Below are 18,287 nucleotides of genomic sequence, written 5' to 3'. Positions count from 1 at the left end.
ATTTTGAATCTGTGGGAAAATACTTGCGATGTCTAAATGGATGTAACTACCAAGAGTTTATAAAGATTTGTTATAAGCGTTGTCTATATATTGGTAACTTGGTGTAGAATCTGTTGATTGACATAACAATCCACAGTACATAAATCGCGGTTAAGAGCATATACATACAGCTTCATCCCTTCCGAAGTGCTTGGAATTTTCGATGATGGCTTATGTGTTCTTGTTGCACAGCCATATCAAACTCATTTGGGTTCGGTGGACAACTTATCTTCTCTGTGTTCAGGCCACAACTCAACATCCAGTAGCTTGGAGAAGTGAAAAAAATCGAAAAATCAAGTTTTTTGCTCATCTTGTTGTTGTTGAGCCTTTAGTTTCTCGAGCTGCTTCCGAAGATAAGCTTGTTTGAGTTTCTCCCGACGATTTGTTGCTTGCTCTTGTCTCCTTTGCTTTAACTCAGTTGCCTTTTCTCTAGCTTGATTCACTTCCTCATGAACCTCCCTACGCAACAGATTTTACATGAACAATAGAGACAATAAGAGAGAGATATTGATTCATTTCCTAAAAACAGAATCTGTAACAATGGACTTATTTCCTTCTTTTTATTAGCTATTATCAGACAACTAATTAAACGGAGAAAGGACTAAGGAGATGGAAATGGAATTACCTGACCATACGCACGTGTTGACTTACATCGGCTGTCCCAATTGCGTGTCCAAGTCCAGCAAATTTGGTGCTAAACAGCAAACCATCATCTTCACCATCTTGCTTGAAATCTTCAGGTGGTGCTGAAATGGAACTGGTGTAAGTTCTTGATGATTTTGGGTCTTCATGTTGAATTCCTTTCTTGGAGAAGTCAACACAGTACTTCTCTTCACCTTCTTCATCTGAAAGCTCTCCTCTAACAAGTTTATCATACAACTGCGCCTTTTTCTCCAATGCAGCATAACTAACTGCTCCATCTTTTACTGCTTTGAGCTCGAGCTTGTCCCTTCATTTCCAACACACAAAAACCACTGTCGTATATAAGAACAAACTAAAAGTAAAATCACTAGAGATAGATGGTTCAGCAACCAAATTGAAAGCTAAATTTGATGATCAAAACCCTAATCCCCATCATCTCGTTTCACCAAATTGATACTTTTTTGCTTAACCTACGTTCAATTCTAGACCAATCATCCTAATTCTACGAATTATCATCAACTCTTAATCTAAAGAACAGATACAATAAAAAAACCAAACCCTAATTCCCAAATCCGCTCGTTTCACCAAATTGACAGCAATAACACCAATAGGAAGATTCAAATTTGATGAATCTCCGACTTACTTAAGATTGCGACTCTCGACGCCGGAATTTTTCGCAGAGAAAGAATCTTTAGCGGCAATCCTTTCCTTGGCGCGATGGTATTGAGCATCGGATCCCGTGAAATCCTTCGTATGTTTAGCTTCTTCTTGCGATTTATAGAGCTGAGCTTTAAGCTCCATGATTGAAGAAGGACCAACACCTTCGATGACGCGATGCTTCTTTGGCATAATCGAAGATTCCGTTAACCATCCCAGCGATTCAGTGACTACTCTCTTCTTCGTCTCCTCTTCGCCTACCATCTTCTTCTCCTCTCTCTCGTTCTCTAAATCTATGCAATACACGAATCTATGAAGCAGAGCTTTGAATCTCTCTGGTTCGTTTATCCTCGCAAGTTAACTTCGAATGGCAGATTTTGCAAACTTAAAATAAATCAAGAGTTAAATTCATCAGTGATAACTATTAATTAATTTGGGCTTTCTTAATCACTATTGGGCCTTTATTCGGTTGATTAGGCCCAAACTTAATTCCGCGTCAGATTTGACGTCACCAAAAATTTCGTCAAAAATTCAACATTTTGTTAAGATTTTTTTTTTTTTTTTTTTGACGAAATAAAAATTTCACCTTGAAACTATAATGATGAAACTATTCAAATACTATATATTATATACGGAAAGGTAAGAAAAAAAACAAATATTTACTTACAAAACAATACAAAAAACAAACCAAAGCAAATCCAACAGTAATCTATCATAAACAAATGTAGGAAATCTGATATTCAAAAAAATCGGTATTATAGTTGACCTTCACACATCACACCGATCAAATTAATTTAAACAGATTCACAAGTGCATTACTTTTGCGACAAGGCTGAGGAACCATGACCTTTTGTTCATGATCATTTCTCGTTACCACTTGGATGCTTTGGTTATTATTACTTCCATTTGTGTTATTATTTTGCTGATCCGATTCATCAAGAACAACTCTTTGCTTTTGAAAATGTTCCCATTTGTCTTGATATAGATAGAAGAAGACAAGACAAGTGACTTGAGCTGTGAACAAGATTGTCCAAAGACTTGAGTATCTACTTGATGTTGTCTTCTTTTGATAAGCTCTTATGCCTGTGTATATGTTTATTATGCCAACTATTGAGACTATTGTTCCAAGAATCCAATGCAATAAGAACCATCTCAACCTCCTTTTGCTCCCTCTACAATGCAGCCAATAGAATCGCGACAACTGTGAGGCATATGTATATATATATATATAGGTACATAGAAAAGATGTATATATTACGTATATATATACACCTTGAGGGCTTGAAGATACCGGTCAAGAATTGGAGCCACATGGCAGCATAAAGAGCCAAGCCAAGTCTTTGATGGTTGTTGTCAAAAGAGTTCTCCAATGTTCTTAAAGACAGTATAGCTCCTATTGTTGCTAAAACCACTGCCAATATCTGCCCATTAAATTTTTTTTTTTTTAAAAAGTATTTAAGAGTGTCTATTATGGATATATATAGATTTGATTACTAAATGCATTTGAATATATGTGTAAGAGTGTAATCATATAGTGTGTCCTCTGTTCATTTCCCTTTATATTCAAGAAATCATGATCAAAGCTATATAGCAGATTCAAGAAGCAATTCCTTCATAAGCTATCTATTTGAAAATAATTTCAATGCATGTATATCTAGCTGTTGAAATCCAGTAAATCTAAGACTATGAGTGCTTCTTGTTTTTCAGTTTTTAAAAATCTTATATCCCTTATCGATCTATCATATAATTTTGTCCCTAGCATACTCGATATTATATTTATAGTGGAGAAAATGATTAAAGTGAGATCACTGAGATGTCATCATGAGTTTGAACTAAGATCAATTTGCAATAAATACTTTTTCATATCTCAAAATTTTAAAATGATACAAAATTCTCAACACAACAAAATACACCGTTTACATCATTTAGAAATATTTATATATGGAGTTGCTAAGAATAATTAATTTACCTGGAAAATGACATGAAGATAGAAGAACACTTTAACTTTTATTCCATTTGCATGAGCTTTATTGGTCATTCGAATGAAGATAATCCCCAATGGCATAAGAAAGCCCATAGAAACCCATAAGAGAATGCCATGAAGCTTTATGCTATTTATCATTTGATGACTCAACTGTCATAAAATTTAAGATAAAAATATGTAAATTTATTATAGTAGTAAAATCGTAAAAATGTAGTATTATGTAATATATAAAGTATAAACGACGACAAAAAGAGTATACCTTGTCTTGTTCTTGGGATCCTTTATTATTGAGATTGCTTGGTGAATGGTTATCAATGGTGACTTCAAGAGATGAGCAGATGACAAATGGTGGAGCAGAAGTTAGATAGAAGAGAATAGAAATCAAAACAGTCCTGAGAGATTTAGAGATTCTCATTCTGATCTCAATCTCAATAGCTAATTAACCACACACACAAAAAGAATCTCAAAGCACAAAATCCACTCTCTAAAATTCCCTTTTAGTCTCTCTCTCTCTCTTTTTAATCAGTTCATCACTTCTATGAAAACTAGAGCAAGACTCATGAAAGATAGACATGTGACATGCATGAAACATATAAGTATGTGAGATATAAGAGGGGGAGGGAGACAATAGAGAGGATGCATGTGATGGCTGGTGCAAAAGAGGCTTTTAATGGAATGATTTGAAGGTTTAGTAATTAAAGTAATGATATTCAATTTGATCATGGAGGGATGGGCCAAATTCAAAATGATCATTAAAGTAATGTTAATTTTCCTTGATGTTATAAATTCAATCACCAAATCCAAGATACCATCCAACATGATCATGATCATTTTATAACAAGTCAAAAAGGTTTTCTTTTGTTAAGTAAATAAATATTATCGGCTTGGGGATTTTCAATTTGTATATTTGGTATCTTCATGTAATTGAATCATTATCACATTCCTGTTCTTCTTGATAAATTAATATATGCACACACATAGTATGTGCATCTGTGTGTGTATACTGTATATGCTCATACAGACTCACACACACCACTCACATGTGAGATTTTGGACTTTATGTGTTACCAAAGGGAATAAATAAGTAATATTTTTAGCTTTTCAATTTGGTCCCATAAGCAATCAAATAATAACTTGTTCTTGGCTCCAATGATGTTATTTATGCCAAACATGCTTATAGATTAATAAGCTCCTTTGCAAATTGTCTTTGATCTGTTATAGCAAATCATATATATATATTGAATAAGAGACCTCATTAATCTCTTTCAATCTTCACATCATTCAGTTAATTTTCACAGTATAAGCTTCAAAAGAAGCCACATCATTAATTAGTAACTATATATTCGATGTCCTGCATGAATTCAACAAAAGAAGATAAACTTGCATGAAACAAGGGCAACATCCTCTTGGCAAAACGGATTTAAGAAAAAAAAAAAAGAGATAAGAAATTAACATTTTAGAGAGAATTTGGTCATACATGTTTTCATTGTTATTTTTCGACGGAAAAATTAAAGTTCATTTTAGTAAATAATGAATTGTACTAGCAGCATACGAATCGAAGTAAAGATGATTATGTAAAATCGCGAATTAACAATTTGTGATAACTAATTATATTTTTTGTATTTTGTTTTGACTATTCCAAATTTTTAAGTTTTAGTGGAATTTTGGACAGATTAAGGTTTGTGAAGTGGTAATCTCTGTCAGATCTCGAGAATTGAGAAGAACAAAAGGCAAAAGGCAAACATATGCCAAATGGGAACTCTTCCTTTTTATAAATTCACATTATCTTTCAGGTCTCGCGGTGGACTTAACGATCATTGAAATGATTACAAATGCATGGGTAAAAGTCTTTGATTCCATCGACTAAAACACTAACAAACTATATATAATTATACCTAATGAAATCTTTGGTAGCCAGTCCATTCATACCAACTTTCTTCCTTTACTTTTTCTCTTTTTAATTCACTTTGTTATCAAAGTTGAGAGAAAAACAAGAAATGTGATCCAGACCCATTGAATTTATTTTATATAAAGAGTAGTCCTTAATGAAGATTACACTAATTACGGATAAATCACATCAATAAAAATTGCGCGATCATTTCCAGCCACAGTTTTTAGTTGCTCGATCATTCTACGGTATGTGTTTCAAGTTTGTGTTCATTCCATTTGGTGTGAACGAAATAAGCGAAGACATGGGGAACAAAGCTCGCCTCCTAAACTCATGTCTTCTTTCATTGATCGAATAGTCTGGAACAGACTTTCAAGTCTAAAGGAAACCACAACAAATTTTGAGGGTGGCCTACGAATCTGGTTTGGTGCTCGAAGGCTCTACTTGTTTTAGGGGGTCGTTTTTTATCTCTAAAAATGTTGAATGTTAACATTCATTCAAAAAAAAAAATTCCATATATTGTAAACAAAGTTTTTTTGTTGAATAAATTTTACATTCATTCAGACAATAAAAAACATAGTATCAAGACCTTTTTAATTATTTTTTGTATAAAAGCTTCAAGTTGGTAAGAAATTGAAATCTCTATCATTACATTTATTAGCTTAAAATTAAATTATTTTCCTATTTTTATTATTTTAGATTGCCAACTAAAATCGTAAAAAAAGATCGAAGATCAGAGAAAATAATTTCTTTTTTAACAATGGTTAATAAGGACCAAAGGAAAAAAATAGATAGTCCCTATAATAAATATTACTCTATTTAAAATAACTTAATAAACAAAAAGTGGCCAGAGAGAAGCAAAAAGAAAATAAGCTTATGCAGAAATAAGACCTATGTAAGCTGCTGAAAGAGAGAGCAAAGAGGATATTACATATGCCATTGTTACTATCATTGGCTCCTTTAAACCACTTAGCCTGAGGTGATGATGAAATGGTACTGTTTTGAATATCCGACGCCCTTTTCCTTTTAAATGCTTAGTCGCCGAGTAAAACACGACCTGCATGCCAGAATATCCATCATCAGGGGTTGCGGTTGCGATTGTGAGGGGAGAAAGATATTCTATTCTTTTACCTGAATAATGACAGAAGAAGCTTCCAAAACTGCGACACCAGACGATATGAACAATGGGAAGAACATTCCTGAGCAAGCAGCCATTGCAGCCAAAGCTCCACCTAGAGCCAAGGATCCAGTATCTCCCATGGAAACTGATGCTCTGTATCGATTGTGAAGCAGAAACCCAAAACAAGCTCCAGCCATTGAAGCTCCAAATACAGAGAGTTCTGAACTCGAATAGAAAATACAGATTGGAAGTAGTGAGCCACACACACTATCTTCACTTGCATTAATGAGCCACCCACATGCTTTGTAGGATTTGTGAATCTTACAAAAGTGAAAGTAAATGATTTGGTATAATCGTTAGGGAATCACCAGAGCAAATAGGAAGAACTGCTACTGCCATTGCAACGAAAGCCAAGGCAGCAATACCTCCCGCCAATCCATCGAGACCATCGGTTGCTTTGACTAAGTTTCCCATGGAAACAAAGTAACACGATGTCAACAATAGGTAAAGTTTTCCCAAGTAAACAAGACCTAATGGTGAAGGCAAGGGAACCAACATTTTCCTAGAAAAAATTCAGATTCAAGAAGACGGTTATGTAAACTTCTGAAATACTCATTTTTCAGACTTTGAGAACTCTAGAAAGCTAATTTGTGGACTAGTTTGAATCAAATCATGTGAATTCTTATTCTCATGTACATTCATATAAAAGTAGATACGCGAGTTACCATCATATATGCGTTGATCAGATTAGTTATAAGAGGCTATACATGCCATAAGGAGATGATATGCTTGCAGTCTCCAACCAAAACGCAAAGCAAGTCCCAACAGCTGCCTGTGATGGATGCAGATGGATCAAGTTAAGAGAATGAAAACGTTTAAAATCACAAGATACAGAGGAAGAATTAGTTTAAAACCTCCAAAAGAAGTTGTATCTTCGCAGATAAACCATTATTATTCTCACTGTAGAGGCTTAAGGAGTCATCAACTAGCCCAATAGCTGCAAATGCTACAGTTGCAGCTGCTGCTCCCAAGACTTCGATGGACGAAACTTTAGTCAAGGCTATTGCAACAACAACACCAATTGGAACAAAGAACAAGCCACCCATTGTCGGGATTGTGGGTCTGCGGTTATGTGGAACTGGCCCTAGTGTCCTAATTGGCTCATGCACTTTCAGTCTGTCTAGAAGCGGTACAAAAATATAACCGGCTAAGGTAACTAGAATCGCCGATGTGAAGAAGGGCAGGCTTAAGAAATATAGAGGCAAAGGCAGTCTAACAATCTTCCAAGCAAAAGAGTCCATCAGTAGAAGCAGCAGTGACAAAAAAGCAAGAAGCCCCAAATTAATCCCATATCTGATTCTGTATATGACAAAAAACCGCAATGTGAAAACAAATGGAAGTTCACAAGAGAACAATCTTCTATAATATTCTTTAGCTGACAACTAGAAACAATCTCCAGGGAACAAACACCAGATCCTAAAATCAAATGACTCACTCATAGCCTCCTTTCACTTACACATTCTAGTGGATTCAACAAAAAAGTAGTGTCATGGTTGAAATAAAACGTGCCTGTGCTTTTTGCGACCTCTAGGAAACTTTCCTAGCTTCTGTGCAGTAGTTTCGGTAACCACATTCAAAGCATAATCACCATCGCTCTCTTCGCCTTCACTCGACGAAATTGCATATGTAGCAGTGAAGATGTCACCGGAATAGAAATCAAATGAATCCTACAGCAAAAGAACAACAGTAACGTTGATGCCAAACTCAGTGAGTCAAAAAACCAAATGAATGCAAATAATCTGAAATGGATATTGAAAATATACATCATCAAATGCCTTAACAGAGACAGAGCTATGTCTCACGCTACTACATCCATATCTCTGCATAGAATCCAAAAACACATAATTATTATACAAGAGAAGAAGCAGTCAATCAAACATGTCAAATACAAAATCAAATAGAGATCAATCAACCAATCTCGGGTTTTATCGTCGTACCTTGAAAGAAGAAACAGATCCAGATTCGACGCGAGGAGGTGTAACCGAGAGTGGAGGAATCGATTCTAGAGATCGAAACGGATTTGGATGATAAAATCGGTAAGAACTCGGAGTTAACAAGGAAAACCGCATCGCATCGTTGTTGAAGAAGAACAAAAAATGGCAAAAACAACAAGGAATAAGAAGAACAAAGTATGTATGTGTATTTTGGGTCTTCTTATCTTCTTCTCTGTTTTGGGCCAACCTTTTCCTTAACACATTCTCTTTACGAGACACCCGATTAGTTTTTAAGTGACAAAACTGAAGATTTAAATCAAGAATTGAACCGCAATTAGTTCGATAATTTTTTTTTTTTTTGGTTTAATGTTAAACTAGTTCGATACTATTTGTTCAAGACTTGATGATATCCAACTCAAAAGTTTACCAATTACTACCAACCAAGTGAGAAAATTATCAAAGTTATAGGTCTAAGCATGTTGCATAGTCAGACTCGCAAAAGCCTCTAAACTTTAAACTTTGATTATTTTGTGAATGTTAGACTAACTTAGCTTCTGATTCTGAATCTCATTTTAGTAATCCCCACTTACCTTGTTGATAATGCTTCGACTAGTTTTTCTCCATGAATGTACTCACTTCTATCTGTTAGTTTCTGTTATGTCTTTTGAAGCTACTAACATGTCATCTACTTAATTAACATTGATACCAAAAAAAAAATGTCATCTATTTATGACAGTAGATAGACCTCTTTAGTCTTTACATATACACATGGATCATAATTTTTTATATGTACATGTCATGAAGGTGTAAAACTTTATTTTATTGTATATGTGTCTTTTTCGATCCATATAGATTTTTTTGAGCAAACATATACATGCATGATCACCTTCTTTCATATAGAAACCAGTTAGAATGCCATGTAAAAATACATTCTTTAGTCTTTACATCCAACTATTTCAGATCTATTAATGTAAGGTTGATATAGACATGTTTCAGATCATGTGAAAATATCTCGTTAATTATAAACATTTCCAACTTGAAAAGAAAAACCTTTTAGCCACTAACTTGATCTTAAATCTAGGTGCTTCTACACCAGGAGTTAATGGTTTCCTCTCGGAGAATATATGGAAAAAGGACTATATTCAACAAAAAATAAATTCTAAAATATTTTTTTAAGAACTACTCCATCCGTTTCGTAATATAAATCGTTTTAAGTAAAAATACGCCGATTAAGAAGATTTTTAAAAGTTCAACCAATCATAAAAGAGATTGTATAATATAAATAATTATAAAATATTAAAGATATATAATTTGTATTGAAATTCGTAAACGACTTATATTTTGAAATAAAATTTTTTATCCAAAACACCTTATATTATGAAATGGAGTATTGATAAAGCATTTCACTGTCGGAGACCCCTCGAAACACATGAAAAAAGTCTTCGAGGTAGGAATAATTATCTTAACTGCCAACAACATAATTCAATTACTCTTTCAGTGGAAATCTCTAGAGAGATAGCGACAGATTTATAGAATGTGAGCTGCCATTTGTCAACAAGTCACGAGAACTGTTTCCTTTCAAGTAATTTATAATTCTTCTCAACATCTTAAGAAAAACATACAAAAAACGCATGGAAAATAATTCTCGAAAACGTTACATATCCAACTTACATATCTCACGGGAACCGTTTAACATGCTACAACATTGTTATTACATTTTATTATTGAAATAATATGAAGAATACGATATAAATTTTGACCCAAATAAGGAAAGAGAAAAAGAAAACAATGTCCAAAGAGTTAGTGGGGTAATAATAAAAATAGCACAAAGCATGAGTGGTGTGACTCGTTACTATGGAAGCCTTAAAAAAGATATCACAGAAACCGACATTTTAATTCTAACCCTAAAATCGGATTCTCACATGTCTGAAAAGAGAGACATCTCACGGATGTCACTAACTTCCTCTCCTTTTTACTTAAAAGATTTTTATTTCTTTTTGGCACTTACTTAAAAAGATTTTCCATTAGATTCATCACATAATAATAATAGTAAAATAAATACGTGTCTAATGCGCGTTCTCGTGTTATTGCGTATATAAAGTCTTAACGGGATGAGGCCATAGAGTAAGAGCTAAAACAGATATTTCATGAGGAAAATGAAGAGTGAGTTTTTTACATTGATGGCAATAATGTCTCTACTCCTAGCCTTCTCGTTAGTCCATGGAGGAGGAGAGCCTGGAACACCTTCTAATGCAGCCGTTACCCCAAGTAGTCCAACCGGAGGATCCAGCGGTTCAAGCGGTTCGGCTCATGGACCTAATTGGGGATATAGTTGGGGATGGGGCTCATCCCCAGGAGGTGGTTATGGCTATGGTTCTGGTTCGGGTTCGTCACCAGATGGAGGAGGAAAAGGGTCTGGATTCGGGTTTGGTTCGGGTTCAGGTTCAGGAACTGGATTTGGGTCTGGCTCGGGAGGAGGAGGAGCCACAGACGGTGGTTCTGGCCATGGAAGTGGGACCGGACACGCTGGTGAAGGCGGTGGCTCAGGCAGTGGAAATGGTGGAGGATCTCCAGATCGTAGAGAGAGGAGCCAACACCGCTAAAAGAAAGCTTTCTTGTTATTATTACTACCTTAACACAACCATACATGCATAAGAGGATAAGACTCAAAGAAGAAAAAAAAATACCATAGTAGCAGCTTAATTAAATAATGCATAAATATGGACCAAAGGAATAATAAGTAGTTGGGCTTTAATTACCGATGTACTTTGTATCATAACTAAACGTCTAAACCTATTATAATATTGTGTTCTTGCGCCAAACCTAGTATGTTAATATTTAATACTCTTTCCGTTTCAAAATGGGGAGTAAGACGTTTTGAGGTATTATTTTTGTTTTAAAATGTAAAACGTTTTCAAGTTTCTATGCAAATTATATTTTAAAATTAATTTTTTTATATTATTTATATTATGCAGTTTTATTCATGATTGGTTGAACTTTTTAAAAGTGGATTTTCTTAATCTCTGTGCTTTTAACTAAAATGTTTTATATTTTGTAACGAAGGGAGTACTAAAAGATGATGATCAATTGCTCATATATAGGAAAATAGTGAAAATGAAATGTTGTTCTTAAAGTGGTAAACTATATGATAAGTAATTAGCAAATGGAGGCTGGTTAAAATTCTTTGTACAAACTGATTATTCAAAGTTTTAATGGGTGTCAAGATTTAATTCCATTATTTCCAACCATCTAATGACAAATAAAACCGAACCGAATTTTAATATGAGTAATTGAGTATATAGCGTTATGGATTGCAGCATTGCCTTCCCAACTTGTGTTACTTATATCATGAAAAATCCACATCTAGAAATTTTGTAACTTAGTGATTTTAAGAAAATCTTTATAGTTTGGGGATCAATTTTTTTAATAGTTAAGAGCCCACATTATATGATGTTAAATAAATTGGGTAAAACAAAATTAATTTGCACAAGACCCAATATGTATATGAGCCAAGCCTGTCACCAAATGCAGATATTTGTTCTAATAAGTCGTAGCATTCACAGTTCATGGTTCCTACTCGAACCTCCCAATGCCACACCTGAGCTTACCATTCAGTAAATCAGATATGGGATCCTGAATTTGAAACTGACGTGCTTTGATGCAGAGTAACTCTGGCCCATTAAAGGCCCATTCAAAAATACAAAGGGATTTTCTTGTTTTCATTATTTTAGTTTGGAAGCTTCGGCGACAGTGTAATAGATTCGTGAGTACAAAACAAAGATATATGTGCAATTTACAATTTACTATCTTTTTATATTTCTAAGTATAATGTTTCATCTGCAGTGTGATTGGATTGAACAAATTTGGAATGTCAATTTTTTCAACATTTTTTAGGTAATTATTTTAAAATAATATCATCCGATTATTATAAAATACAAATTTAATTTATACAAAAATATAACAATTTAGATAAACATGAAAAGAATTCGACGAAGGATAAAAATTTGGGTTTCCATATGCTAACCCAAAATCCATCAGATTTCTGTCAGGTTTACCCACTAAAATCCGAAACCCGCCGAACATAAGAGAGATCTCACTATAAAAACTTACTTGTAATTTATGTCTTGGTGCTCGTAAGCTCGTTTGATGTCTCTTTTGCTCATTAGACTTTAAAATCTTTAGTTATATTTTTCTTTTTGGTTTGTGTTTGGCAAATATTAAGTTTTGAGACTCTTTTTAAGCAAAAAAAAAACATGTTCTATACGTTCTACTCAAACTCTTCGTCCCTCCTCACTTCATCAACGCCAATAGATAATTGATATATGTTATGCATGGACGTAGAAAAAATTGTTAAAGATTTTAACAACTTAAAATTGCTTCTTCTTCTTTTTCTCTGTGGGTATTAACTACCCTTTAGAAATGCCTATAGTCAAGCGAAAAATAAATTTTAATAATGTATATATGACTTTTTTGAGGAATTTTAATTAAAAAGAATATGTAAGATCCCATTTTGTTTTTTTGTTAAACGTAAGATCCCATTTCAGGCAAACGCGTGGACTAGTAACTAGGCACATATATTCATTAGCTAGGCTGGGCTGGGGATGGTCGAAATTTAAAAGGAAAAAAACTTTTAAGAAAAAAAAAGGAATGAGGAGATACTTATAGAACAGTGGGTTTTTGAGGATTTGTAGTTGGAGATATGACAAAGGATCGTTGTTTTTGTCTGCAACCATTCGTGAAGAAACAGACAAAAACAGTAGCTAACTTTTGGTAATTGCGTATTTACTATGTTTTGATTGATTTGTGGGATAAATTCTCTTGCAATCATCATGCCAAAATTATATTAGCTAGAATATTTTAAATTTATGATAATTATCAAACTAATTAAATATTGGACTAATATCATTTTAGTTAACTACTTAACTACATATCTACCAAGTTTAAGTAATTTGTAAAACCATCAAGCATCAACGTTTCAATATTCTATTAAAATTTGTTGATTGATTACGGCTAACTCAAATGCAAGTGATTAATGTATAATCACATGACGTGAAATTCCAAGAATAGTCTATAATTTAGATCATGAAACCCTTAGAATTTTACTCCTTTCACAGAAATGAGGTTATCAAGTTTGGGGGGTTGGAGGCAGAAGATGGAAACATCAATAATAGATGCGATTGAGCACTTTGGTCCCCTTCAAGACTTGGATACACACCATTTTGCAATCACATGGCACTATATATCTATTCATCTTTGGAAAAATTTATGAAAAATGTAATCTCAAAAACAATCAATATCTTGCAACGACTTCAAATTATAAACCGGATATATATATATATATATATATATATATATATATATATATATAGCTATGATTTTTTTTTATTCCATACCGACAATTAAATTACGATACCATACAAACAAAATTATGTGATGAGATCGCAATTTTGAGTTTATCTAACCATTTCAATCTCAAGAATTTGACATAACAACACCATTTAGCATGCACATTAGTCCCTATTCTGTTCTCTAAGAATCAAACCGCTCACATGTTCAATTGATATGACTTACGAAAGATAAAATAATCTAAAATTGAAACGAGTTGTCTAAGCATGTCATCATTCAACAACACCTTCGCATGATAGTCTCATCAAGTAATGCACATGTATATTACTAAAATTATTATTGCTTAGAAAGTACAACAAAATCAGTTAATCCTAGCACATATGTAGAGACAATTTGCATAACATCATGCGGCATCAGCTTTATACAACTAACATTTGTGTACACGAAACTGAATTGATAAAAAGTTATGAAAAATAATATTTAAAAAGACTTCTTCTAATAATCAACTTAAAAACCATGCATGTCACATTATGTTTGTCAACAATATGCATTATACGAATTTAAATATAGCTACATGGTTGTACAACGACAATGATATCACATACACTAAGTAACATGTGATAACCGACTATATATATCGATATATATATATATATATATATATATATATATATATATATATATATATATATATGTAATTACATTGTCACCTTGAAAATTTATTTTTGAGTTATATATATATAATTGTCTGAGCCTAAAAGATTGATAACATTTTGTTATATATATATATATATATATATATATAATTTTCTGAGCCTAAAAGATTGATAACATTTTGTTCTCTTCACAAGGATGATTTAAAATATCAATATACAAAATTCTGTATATTTTAAAACTAAAATAAATTTCATGTATATTTACTTAAAAACGTTTTTACAATAATTTAATAGTTGCGTCGTCTAGTAAAACAAAATTAGGTGGATCAAAACTTACATGTTACTTTTTCAAAAAAAAAAAAAAACTTACATGTCTACGAGAAACGGACCTATAAAATTATAACCATAGTTTTCAATTTATATAAAAATCCTACTAATACCCCGTGCGAGCATTTAAAAGGAGAGAATTGGATAATGAGTTCATATTTGGACACCACTAGCCAACAATGTGGAACCATAAAGGAAAGTTAAATTTGCCTCATTGAAAAGTAAGTGTTTCTAACAAATTGGCCACATATTTTTTCTTTACTTTTTTTTATAAGAAAGAAAGCAAGACATAAATAAGGGAATAATCAATAATTTTATGCAACTGCAACTTCACTTCACCATCTTGAGATTCAATTGGCTGAGCTATATTGGGTCCACATTGGTCCTCGACCTATTAATGGAACATTTGCTCTCTTTCCACCCTCGATTTGTATGCGGATGCGGTCTATATGAAGTACAAATTCTTATAACTGTTCTGCATGTAGAGGATAAACCGACTCCACTGCATGGTCAAGAGTGTTATTGATTAATACTCTTCTCCTATTTAGATTATCGATATATTCTTGGCTATTTAATCAGAACATTTAATGTTAATATTCTAATGCACAAGTGTTAATATATACAATATGCAAACGGATAAAAACAATTAACCCGAATATTAGATGTTGAGAGATATACATGCATGAGAATATGAATTGGTATGATTTTTTGACAAAAAAAAAAAGAATTGGTATGATGTATGATTTTTTTTAGACGTTCATTTTCCACCTAACGCCTATGACATTCAGAGTTTCAGGTTACAATTAATTTGAGCGTTCTAATATTTTTATTAAATTAAAAAATGATTTAGTTAGATATTTAATATGTTAGAATACTTTCGGCCACTTAAATAACCAAACTTTTAGGATATACTCCCTCTATTTTACAAAAAGTATCGTTTTCAGGTGTTAATTTTGTACTCTCTCCGTTTTGTTTTAGTTGTCGTTTAAGGTTTTTTCACACAAATTAAGAAAAGCATTAAATTTTCTGTTTTATCCTTTATTAACATATTTTTATAAAAAATTTTATTGGTCACAACATTAAAACAATAGGGATAATACTGGAATTTTTACCAAACATTTGCATTGAAAACCTAAAACGACAACTAAAACGAAACAAAATTTAAGTCCTAAAACGACAAATAAAACGAAACGGAGGGAGTATCACAAAAGTGTCATTTTGTGTTTTCAATGCATCTTTTAATACTAAATTTCTTTTTATCCATATTATTTTAACTTATTAATTAGAGAAAAAAGCTTTTATAATGTATTATTAAAGAGCATAAAATAAATTTTTACATTTTTTTAATTTGTGTGGAAAGTGAAAGAATGACACTCTTTGTAAAACAGTGAAAGTTTTTTCTATTATCCGGGAATCCGGATCTTCTGACCATTAAAAACTTTTAAAGGTGGGTAAAAATGATTGAAATCGCAATTGAAAAAAGGTCAATTGAGAAGTTTTAGCAAAAAAATGAGTTCTTCTCCACTAACAAAACTTATTTAAATTTAGGGCATTGGTTTTTCTTCAAGAACAATCAAAACTAATATTAAGAAACTATTTAACTACTCCAAAACCATATAACTTCTATCAAAATTGTTATTGTATGACACATGATCAAAATATTTATTAGAAGATAGATGCAAGATGCTGTAACAAATGACATTTTTGATGCCCCTGCAATAGTTGGTAGGCCCAAAGTGTTTTGCAATATCATTAAGGATTTTTGATAGTGAGAGATTTTTCAATTCTCAGGTATACTTTTTTTTCTCTAATCTCTCGAAAGATGTAGGGATAAGTGCTCTTTGATTTTGGTCTTCCATTTTTCAAAATGGTAGATTTGACCAAATCTAAAACCTCCACTTTCATCCATCTCATGTTAGAGTAACTCGGGCCAAAAAAAGGCCATCATCATGAGAAAACGAAAACAAAACATATAGCTAACGAAAAATAATAATAATGAATAAATCATTGGTCAAGAACATACTTATAAGAGGCAGCGACTTAAGTCACTAAAGTTAATTAATTGGTTTGGAACTTGCTAAAATGGAGGCCGTAGCAAAAAAAAAAAAAAAGAAAAAAAAAAAGAAGGAGATTTATCAACATATATATAATAATACAACGGTAAAAAATGAGAATCATCAATAAATATGCATTGGTTTACAAATTTGCTAATAAGAGGTGACTATAATATATTAATATTAAAAGAAAACATATCAAGATTAGTTTTCTGATCAAGTATATTGTAATATACGTAGCAGAACATAACCTGCGAAAAGAGAATCTGAAAGATATTTGCTGGTAATGAGTCTTTGCGGATTAAAATCATACGATGATAAGTATTATGTCTGATATGGGTATATTGTTATGTGAAAATGTTATGATAGGGTTTAAAATATGATGAATGATGATATGTAGGATGTTCAGATAAAATTTAAAAATATATATACCCACACAGACACTCTGAACGTACGTCATATGTAAAAAATTTACATTTGAGAAAGCTCAAATTAAGGAGGCTATAGTCACTTTGTTAAGACAAACATGCAGTAGCAGTAACTTACCCCATTAATTTGGAAAGATAAAAATAATAATTAATATTTCTATAGTTTGATAAGGTATGTGTTGAGGATGGATTTTTTTGCTGTATATCTCACAATATACAGTCAATCAACTTATAAGACACGAATGTTTATTTTTTTCAAAAAACGCATCCGAAGAGGCTAATAAACTGCTAATTTTTTTATGTTATTTTTATATTATTATATATATCATAGGTCGAAATCTGCGCTACCCTGCGAAGTATTTTTTATATATATTTGAATTTAGTAGTGTTATATTTATAAAACTAGTTTAAAACACACCATAAATATTTTATCAATCATGCTTAATTTGATTTAAAATTATTTATCTAACATACATAAAATATATAGCTATAAATCAACCAATCTGGAAAGGGTAAGTGTAGTTGCATTGTATGTATTTGTTCTTTTTTGGTATGCAGGAATGAGACCTTTACTAAATTACATCAAGAAAATGTGTTATGAATCTAGACGATTTCAGTAGATTTTATTCATGCAGTAGGCCCTTTTTTTTTTTTTGTTAAAGGTATTCATGTACTAGCTAGTTAGTACAATTATTAAACAAAATTGTACAAATAAAAGGAAAAATAATCATTAAATAAGAAGACAATTAAACACTTAATTTCAAATGATTCATACAGGTTTCCGGAAGATAACTTTTTAGTATACGGGATGCTTTTTTTTCAATATTGGTATAATTTTTGGTATTCTTGTGAGGAATCTGAATTCACCTTTTGAAAAAAAAAAATTATGCCGTCCAATTCCTTATGAATTTGCATTATTTTATATGATATGTATACTATACACACTTTTGAATGATAACCACTTATGGAAATGGCATATTTTAAGATCGTCCGCAACTATGGCGTAAAGAATTTTGATGATAAGGAGAACCAAAACAGTATACTATATACCATACATTTCTCATTACACTAATATAAAATCATATTTTATTCGAAATATTCGAGCTAATCAATATACTATGTCAAGTCATTTTTGTTGAATTCAAATAGTCA

The 18,287-nt window shown here is 32.2% G+C and overlaps 3 protein-coding genes across 6 annotated transcripts; 1 reads left to right on the top strand and 2 right to left on the bottom strand.

Moving 5' to 3' along the window:
* Nucleotides 1-23: 23 nt before the first annotated feature.
* Nucleotides 24-4,261, bottom strand: LOC9304076 (uncharacterized protein At4g18257). 4 transcript variants are annotated; one of them, XR_002330726.1, is made up of 6 exons: nucleotides 3,582-4,247; nucleotides 3,308-3,472; nucleotides 2,611-2,759; nucleotides 1,325-2,510; nucleotides 665-1,013; nucleotides 24-498 (listed from the first exon to the last, which is right to left on the bottom strand). XR_002330726.1 is itself a non-coding variant. In XM_021019545.1 (4 exons), exons 1-4 carry the CDS (start codon nucleotides 3,735-3,737, stop codon nucleotides 2,491-2,493), a joined length of 471 nt encoding a protein of 156 aa, XP_020875204.1. In that variant the 5' UTR covers nucleotides 3,738-4,261; the 3' UTR covers nucleotides 2,413-2,490. The 4 variants fall into 4 exon arrangements, 3 of the variants coding, with proteins under 3 accessions (XP_020875203.1, XP_020875202.1, XP_020875204.1); XM_021019545.1 differs by lacking the exons at nucleotides 24-498; nucleotides 665-1,013 and having other exon boundaries at nucleotides 2,413-2,510; nucleotides 2,630-2,759; nucleotides 3,582-4,261; XM_021019544.1 differs by lacking the exons at nucleotides 2,611-2,759; nucleotides 3,308-3,472; nucleotides 3,582-4,247 and having other exon boundaries at nucleotides 665-991; nucleotides 1,328-1,729.
* Nucleotides 4,262-6,011: 1,750 nt separating this feature from the next.
* Nucleotides 6,012-9,014, bottom strand: LOC9306131 (phospho-N-acetylmuramoyl-pentapeptide-transferase homolog). Its single transcript, XM_021019582.1, has 8 exons — nucleotides 8,328-9,014; nucleotides 8,154-8,210; nucleotides 7,900-8,057; nucleotides 7,245-7,689; nucleotides 7,098-7,162; nucleotides 6,699-6,892; nucleotides 6,342-6,550; nucleotides 6,012-6,267 (listed from the first exon to the last, which is right to left on the bottom strand). Exons 1-8 carry the CDS (start codon nucleotides 8,457-8,459, stop codon nucleotides 6,085-6,087), a joined length of 1,443 nt encoding a protein of 480 aa, XP_020875241.1. The 5' UTR covers nucleotides 8,460-9,014; the 3' UTR covers nucleotides 6,012-6,084.
* A 1,383-nt stretch (nucleotides 9,015-10,397) lies between these two features.
* On the top strand, nucleotides 10,398-11,146 carry LOC9306130. The gene has a single exon (XM_002870013.2). The coding sequence runs from the start codon at nucleotides 10,545-10,547 to the stop codon at nucleotides 10,977-10,979; it is 435 nt and encodes a 144-aa protein (XP_002870059.1). The 5' UTR covers nucleotides 10,398-10,544; the 3' UTR covers nucleotides 10,980-11,146.
* The last annotated feature ends 7,141 nt before the right edge of the window (nucleotides 11,147-18,287 follow it).

Source organism: Arabidopsis lyrata (genome assembly GCF_000004255.2).
Source record: "Arabidopsis lyrata subsp. lyrata unplaced genomic scaffold ARALYscaffold_7, whole genome shotgun sequence".
Lineage (NCBI taxonomy): Eukaryota > Viridiplantae > Streptophyta > Magnoliopsida > Brassicales > Brassicaceae > Arabidopsis > Arabidopsis lyrata.
The sequence above is the reverse complement of the archived record's forward strand: the minus strand, read 5'-3'. Positions and strand labels throughout refer to the sequence as shown.

Excerpts from the sequence above, each read along its gene's own strand:
- LOC9306131 (XM_021019582.1), bottom strand. The coding sequence starts at position 8,459 with ATGCGGTTTTCCTTGTTAACTCCGAGTTCTTACCGATTTTATCATCCA. Across the intron at positions 7,163-7,244 it reads AGATACAACTTCTTTTGGAG|GCAGCTGTTGGGACTTGCTT; the intron begins GTTTTAAACTAA and ends CATCCATCACAG. Across the intron at positions 6,268-6,341 it reads CTTCTTCTGTCATTATTCAG|GTCGTGTTTTACTCGGCGAC; the intron begins GTAAAAGAATAG and ends TCTGGCATGCAG.
- LOC9304076 (XM_021019544.1), bottom strand. The coding sequence starts at position 1,602 with ATGGTAGGCGAAGAGGAGACGAAGAAGAGAGTAGTCACTGAATCGCTG. Across the intron at positions 992-1,327 it reads GGCGTCGAGAGTCGCAATCT|AAGGGACAAGCTCGAGCTCA; the intron begins TAAGTAAGTCGG and ends GTGTTGGAAATG. Across the intron at positions 499-664 it reads CAACACGTGCGTATGGTCAG|GGAGGTTCATGAGGAAGTGA; the intron begins GTAATTCCATTT and ends TCTGTTGCGTAG.
- LOC9306130 (XM_002870013.2), top strand. The coding sequence starts at position 10,545 with ATGGAGGAGGAGAGCCTGGAACACCTTCTAATGCAGCCGTTACCCCAA.